The 6,924-nt window shown below is 49.8% G+C and overlaps 1 protein-coding gene across 2 annotated transcripts; it reads right to left on the reverse strand.

The window, feature by feature from the left end:
* Positions 1-47: 47 nt before the first annotated feature.
* B3GAT3 (beta-1,3-glucuronyltransferase 3) lies at positions 48-6,158 on the reverse strand. Of its 2 annotated transcripts, XM_045555944.1 has the most exons (6): positions 5,835-5,930; positions 3,009-3,183; positions 1,422-1,782; positions 931-1,221; position 720; positions 460-551 (listed from the first exon to the last, which is right to left on the reverse strand). In XM_045555944.1, exons 1-6 carry the CDS (start codon positions 5,914-5,916, stop codon positions 460-462), a joined length of 1,002 nt encoding a protein of 333 aa, XP_045411900.1. In that variant the 5' UTR covers positions 5,917-5,930. The 2 variants fall into 2 exon arrangements, with proteins under 2 accessions (XP_045411899.1, XP_045411900.1); XM_045555943.1 differs by lacking the exon at position 720 and having other exon boundaries at positions 48-551; positions 5,835-6,158.
* Between the last annotated feature and the right edge of the window lie 766 nt (positions 6,159-6,924).

Here is a 6,924-nt window from a genome sequence, read left to right on the forward strand (position 1 = left end):
AGAAAGCAAGAACCAGATGTGCGAAGTGAAGGAAAACAAGCAGCCCCTCCAGGTTGAGATTCTTTATTCTGGAGGTAGGAAGGGGTCAGCATGCTCAGGTGGGGAGGGTCCAGCCCAGCTCCTCCAGCCCCCCAGTGCATGCCCAGCCCCAATAAGTTACCAAGTTCCTTTGCCGCCCTCCCTCTTGAGTCCATCTGTCTTTCTGCACCACCCCAGACAGGACCAACCTGGCTCAATACAAGGGCCACCTGTCCCCAGCCTGTGGACAGTGCCACATGGCAGGGTGGGGGAGGGGAGAAGCAGCAGGGCCATGCCCTGGGCCTGGAGAGGAGGAAGGGCTACCTCTGGCTCTGAGGGGTCACGACTTGGAAAACCACATCCTGGGTAGGCCTGGGGCCCAGTCCCACAAGGCCTGTGCCTGAAGTGAGGTGGTAGTCAGGGTGGGGCCGTCATCACACCTCAATGGCTGGGTCTGAGCCCCGGCCCTGCCGCTGCAGCTGCTCCTCCTGCTTCATCTTGGGCTTCTCTGTCCGTGTATGCCACACCAGGACCTGTGGCAGGAGGGCTGCAGTGAGAGCAGGACCAGCCGTAGCTGGGCCTCTGGGGCCCTCAGTGTGGAATGGATTCTCCACCCCCTTTACACAGTGTAGGCTGCAAAGTGTGAAGAGCAGGGTGTGGGAAGATCTTAGTGCCTCTAAAACAGGGCCTTATCTCTTCACCCTCTCTGCTTCACGTGGGTTCCCAGGATTCTGGGAGATGGAGTGGCAGGAGGCCACTTTCCTTCCCTCGCTTCCAGTAGAGGAAGCAAGGATGATCAGAGATCTGGAGAGTCCCTCTGGTTCAAACTCCCATTCCTAAGCTCTCACTGCATTTCTCCCATCACCCATCCATCTCAGAGCCAGGTTTCTATGGCCACCTCCATTCTCTTACCCGAGTGCAGTTGGCAGCCCGTGGCTCCAGGTCCTTGGGATCCACAAGGTGGCTCAGGAGACTGCTCTCCAGGTGGCCCCGGGGAGCAGTAGCATCAAACTGGGCATTGGGCTTAGCCAACAGCAAGGGCAGGGAGACAGCAAATCCCGCCATATCCACGGGGAAGGGCCTGTTGGGCTCCCATGCTGTGTGGAAGCCCACAACCCGTCCATCCTGTACTTGAGGGCCCTCAAATCGCAGGCCGCCCACCAGCCCCACTGGCCACACTGAGACACCACGGGTCCAGCGCATCTACCAGAGGTCAGGAGAGAAGAAACAGAGGGGTGGCCCATGGGAAAGGGGGCAGCAGAAAGGGCCACTGGCTCCCTCTGCCCCGCTGCTTCCCACTCCTCACCCAGCAGCCCAGCAGCCAACAGCAACACTGGTAACCAAGGTAATGAATGAAGCTGGCCCCACTTGGCCTCTTGCCCCATTCCTATCCCAGTGCTCACCTCCTCAAAGAGCTCCCGGCTATAGGTGTTGTCATCATCAGCAAAGTACACAACTCCCTGCGTCCCAGGTGGTGGTGGGTCCTTCTCCCCCCCAACAGCGGCCCCTCTGCCCCGGAGCCAGTCCAGGGCCTTGTTCCGCTGCTCTACACCACGGGGCCGAACCCAGCCTGGCTCTCCCTCCCGAAGCCGCTGGGCCTTGGGCGTGAGGACCACCAGGTGTGTGAAGAGGAGGCCAGAGGCAGCCAGCAGCCCTGAGACGAGGGGGGTGGGGCCCTCAGCGTCCTCCACCAGGAGCCAATGTAGCCGGGGCACCAGGCTCAGGGTCTGGGACAGCCGCACCAGCTCTGCCTTCTGCACCAGCCTGCAGGGGGAGAGATGCAGCAGGAGGGAATGGGGTAGGCACCATTTGTCCACTCCAGACAGCTTCTCCTGGGCCACTGCTAGCACCCCCCATGGCCTTTACCCAACCAGTGCCCAAACTCTCTTTTTTGCCTGTCAGCTTCATGCTGACACTCACCTGCCCTGTTCTTCCAGTCTATGTTGGTCACCCACCTCAACCCCAGGGCTCTGGCTGTGAAAGACTACAAATTAAGGGCATAGGCTTTGGGATCAGATAGATCTGGGTTTGAAGCTCAGCTTCGTAATTTATTAGGCGAGACACGTTGGTAAAATGGCTCAATCTCCCTGAGCCTGTTTCCTCAGCTATAAAATGGGAATAACAGTACCTTATAACAATGTTGCTTTAAAGATTAAATATATTAAGGACTTTCTAAAACACCAGTAGAACAGGTTCTTTGCCTTCTGTGCTGGGTTTCCAGAGAAAGGAATTTATTTTAGAGAATCCCCTTGGCTCATTCCTCTCCAGGGGAGAGAGATTTGAGTTTAGAGAAAGAACTGGGAATGTGTGGTCTGGCCTCTTCGGGGCTTCTTTATCCTTCCGATCTGCCTGCCTGCCCCAGTTGGTGGTGTGTGCATGTCATAGTGGGGTCTAGAGCTGTCTGTGCCTGGATCGGGGAGCCATCTTATTCCAGGGAAGTGAGTGAGTTAACAGGCCCTTTTGGCTACAGATCCAAAACCACATTCCCTAACTGGTTTTTATCAGTAATAAAATTACATTCTGATTTAAAACAAAACAAAAAAAATGTAAAGCACTAAGCACAGTGCCTGGTAGAGAAAGAGTAAACACACTGTAAATAATAACTGGAATAACTATTTCATATCCTGGTATGACTATCCCACCAAGCCCCTTTCTATTTTAATTTAGACGGGGGTTTTTAAATTTTCGTCAAAGGATCCCTAAAGAGAGAGTTAACTTATCGGTAAGCTCAAAATTTCTTTGAAACTTAATTGTTGTATCTTAAAATTTAGCAGGAAATTTGTATTTTACATCATAGTATACCCCTGTCTATTTTAATAGAAAAACAACCATTTTCCCACAAATCTATAAGTAAAGATGTGGTTCATTTGTCTTGTTGTTTGGCATGCTCTAGTTTGAGGAATATTCCCCAGCCCAGTGGCTCCCCAAACTCCTCATCAACCCCAATTTCTTGGTCAATGCAACCTTTTTTGGTGCACCAGAGCCCATACCTGGCATAGGTGGGGGTAACAACATAGATAGTAGGCAGGGCCTCAGGTTCAGGGGGTTGGGCGGGGGCAGGGGGTGGGCGTCGCAGATCGGCTTGCAGCTGGGAAATCCTCAGATCCTTCTGCCGAAGCTGCTCGGCTGCTGCCCGCAGGGGAGGGAGGCAGTCACATGGCTGGCCTGGTCCCAGGAAACATGGGGAAAGGAGGTGGGAGGCAGAGAACCACAGAATGTTCAGCATCCCAAAAGGCCATCACCTTCTCATTTAACTCCTAGCCAATGCACAAATCCACACACAACTTCTCTAGTAGCCTTTTCTACACCCCTGGTGTGGGGAAGTTGTCTCAATTAGCAGCTTCTCTCCATCTTTAATAAATTCCATCTATTACAATTTTCATTTGGATATTGAGCTGATTATCTGCCTCCATCCTTTCTACCTGCTGGCCCTAATTTTGCCTTCTGGACTTATAACAAACAAGCTGAAGTCCTTAAACAGGACAGTCTTTCAAATATTAGGTTAAGTATGAAATGTCCAATTTCCTTAAGTACTAAGTTTGACAGCTGATATCTCTGACATTTCATTTTGACACTTCTTGTTTTATTTTTATTGTGAAGGCACATTCTCAGTCTTTCAAACAAATGTTTTGGCTTGTGATTATCTTTCAAAATTTTTTTAAGGGCAATTTTTGTGAAACCATACATAAGTCAAAAATTTGTGTTATTTTTGAATATGAGTTCCATCATGGAACTAATACAGTGCAGACACCTTGAAATATCAACGAAGTGTTTGGGAAGGATGTGACTAATGAACACACAGCAGTACACTGATGGTTTGAGAAGTTCCATTCTGGTTATTTTAATCTTGAAAATGAGCCACATGGGCAACCTGAGACCAAGGTGGATAATAATGAACTGAAAACTGGAGTGGAAGCCAATCCATCTCAACCTATCCATGAATCAACAGGAAGGTTTGACGTTACTATTCCAACAATATTGGACCATTTGAAACAAACCAGCGAGGTAAAGAAGCTGGATAGATGGATTCGGCATGAATTAAATGAGCGTAGGAAGAGAAATTGTTTCAAACTCTTTCTTTGCTGTCATAACATAAAGGTGAACCATTTCTACACCATATTGTTTGATGAAAAATGGATTCTTTTTGACAGTCACAAGTGTGTGGCACAATGGTTGGATAAAGATGAACTGCTGAAACGTAGTCCAAAACTGAATATTCATCAAAAAAACCAAATGGTGTCTGTTTGGTAGTACAGTGCTGGTATTAACCAGTACAGCTTCATGAAACCTGGTCAATCAATTATGGTGGATGTCTACTGCAACCATTTGGATGAAATGATTAGCATGCTTGTGATTAAGCAGCCGAGATTAGTCAATAGAGACAGGCCAATCCTCTCGCAAGATAAGGCTCCACCACAAACAACGCTGCTCAAACTACAACAGCTGGACTTGGAAATTGTCATGCATTGTATTCACCAGACCTTGCACCAACTGACTACCACTTCTTTCAGGCTTTGGAACACTTCCTGCAAGGAAAAATATTAAATTCTCAACAAACTACTGTGAAGATGGCGAAACTGTGTTGATAAATTAGGCGCATACTGCTTCTTGTTTGAGATATAATAAACTACACTTTGGGGCCGGGCACGGTGGCTCACACCTGTAATCCTAGCACTCTGGGAGGCCGAGGTGGGCAGATTGTTTGAGTTCAGGAGTTCGAGACCAGCCTGAGCAAGAGTGAGACCCCATCTCAACTAAAAAAATAGAAAGAAATTAAGTGGACAACTAAAAATATATAGAGAAAAAATTAGCCGGGTATGGTGGCACATGCCTGTAGTCCCAGCTACTCAGGAGGCTGAGGCAGTAGGATTACTTGAGCCCAGGAGTTTGAGGTTGCTGTGAGCTAGGCTGACGCCACAGCATTCTAGCCAGGGTAACAGAGCAAGACTCTGTCTCAAAAAACAAACAAACACTTTTGATTCAAAATCAGACATTTCATATTTAATGACCTAATACCTGAGGATCACAAAGTGGCACTGTCCCTAAATCCCTATATAAGAGGCAGGGTTCAGTCTGTTCCCTTGGCTGTGTGACCAAAGACTCGTCATTAAATTCATTGATTCCATCATTGGATAAATATTTATTGAATACTCCTAGGAGGCACTGCCTTAGGTGCTGGGGATAGAGCAGGGAACAAAACCTGCCCTCATGAAGCTTTCAGTTTAGTGGAGGAAGCAGACACTAATCAGAGAAACAAATTAATAAAACCATTACAAATTGTGATAAGGACCATGAAAACAATAAAAAGGATAGAAAATAAAAGGGAATCAGGAATAAGAAGGGTTACTTTAGTTTAGTGGTCAGGGAAGGCCTCTCTGAGGTGACATTTCAGCTAAGACCTGAAGGATGAGAAAGGCAGACCGGGAAGAGCTGGGAGAAAAGCACCGCAGGCAGAGGGAACAGATTAAGGGCTTGAGAGAGCAATGAGCGTGGGGTTTTCGAGAAACTGTCAAGAAGCCAGTCTGGCTGGAGCAGAGCGAGGGAGAGGAGTGGGGAATGGAGTTAGAAAGGCAGACAGCGGCAGGAACATGCAGGGCCTTGCAGGATCTGGGAAGGAGTCTGGATTTCATCCGAGGTGCGGCGGGATGCCGCGGAGCGTTCTAGAGAGGGGAGAGCGTCCGCGACCAACCGCAGAGGGCTGTCCGGAGGGCCGAGCGGGATGAATGGTGTCTGCCGGGGATTCATCCCCAGGGCGGGATCCAAGGCGGCGGGCGCCCTCGGGCCGGCCCGCCGCACCCCCGCCCCGCCCCGCTCACCGAGCTGCACCAGCGCGTAGAGGAGGCCGGCGATCGACACGAGGAAGTAGGCGAGAAACACGTTCTTCAGCTTCAGCTTCATGGCCGCGCCGCCGCGGGCGACGGAGCAGGCAAGCAGGGGAGGGGACGAGGGGGTCTCCGCCCCTCGCGCGCCCGCAGGCCCCGCCCCTGCAGCGGCCCCGCCTTGCGTCCCGCCTTCTTCGCGCTCCTCAACCTGCTCCCCGGAGCAGGGGTCGGCAGCGCCGCCCGGGACCTACTTCCGGTCATCTAGTGCCCCTTCCTCAAGTTAATTTCCCGTCCCTCCGCCTGGCTCCGGGAACCACGGAACGGCGACGTCATATCCGGCGCATAAAGTGCGCGTGGCCGGCAGTCAGAAGCCCGGGTGGGAGCACGTGGGACCTAGCTTGAACCGCCCCTTTAATACAGAATTACACGAGAAATCCAGTCCCTGCGCCGGTTTTCTCCTTATGCATCTATCCGGTAGTCTCAGCACCGGTAAGAGGTATTGTTCCCATTTTATAGATAAGAAACTAAGGTTGACAAAAACTATGTCATTGCCATAGGGCAATTTTCTGTGTTCCTTCTATACATAGACACCTGATTCCGGGATCTCTACTATTCCTTTGGCCCACATTTCTTCAACATATAACAGTGAGGGTGCCAAGGCAGTGGACTAACTTCTAGGGAATTGATTGGAAGTATTTCCTTAGCTGGGGAATTCCATAAACTCATCCCCTACTTCCTCACAAGCACAAGCCATCCTTAGCAGTCATTTTTCCTAAAAAAACAAAAACAAATCAAAACAAAAAACCCAGTTTCTCCTGGTATGGAGGCTAGTCTGAGCAAAAACAAACAAACAAAAAAACCCATTTTCTTGTAAAATAATCTCTAGGCCTTGTGGTCTATAAAATAGAGGAAACTACTTCCCGTCACTAAAACAATGGGAAATTTTTAAAAGTGCCATTAACTAGAAAGAAGCAGGCTTCAGTGTGAGAACATTTGACCTTACAGCTATTTCCATCCAAGACCCTATGGCTCTCAGCACCACCTACTAACGAGGCCTACTAAAATGTGATAACCTTGCTCGGCT

Source organism: Lemur catta, chromosome 7, assembly GCF_020740605.2.
Source record: "Lemur catta isolate mLemCat1 chromosome 7, mLemCat1.pri, whole genome shotgun sequence".
Lineage (NCBI taxonomy): Eukaryota > Metazoa > Chordata > Mammalia > Primates > Lemuridae > Lemur > Lemur catta.

Excerpts from the sequence above, each read along its gene's own strand:
- B3GAT3 (XM_045555943.1), bottom strand. The coding sequence starts at position 5,916 with ATGAAGCTGAAGCTGAAGAACGTGTTTCTCGCCTACTTCCTCGTGTCG. Across the intron at positions 3,184-5,834 it reads CTACGCGCTGGTGCAGCTCG|GCCAGCCATGTGACTGCCTC; the intron begins GTGAGCGGGGCG and ends TCCTGGGACCAG. Across the intron at positions 1,783-3,008 it reads GTTACCCCCACCTATGCCAG|GCTGGTGCAGAAGGCAGAGC; the intron begins GTATGGGCTCTG and ends CTCCCCCTGCAG.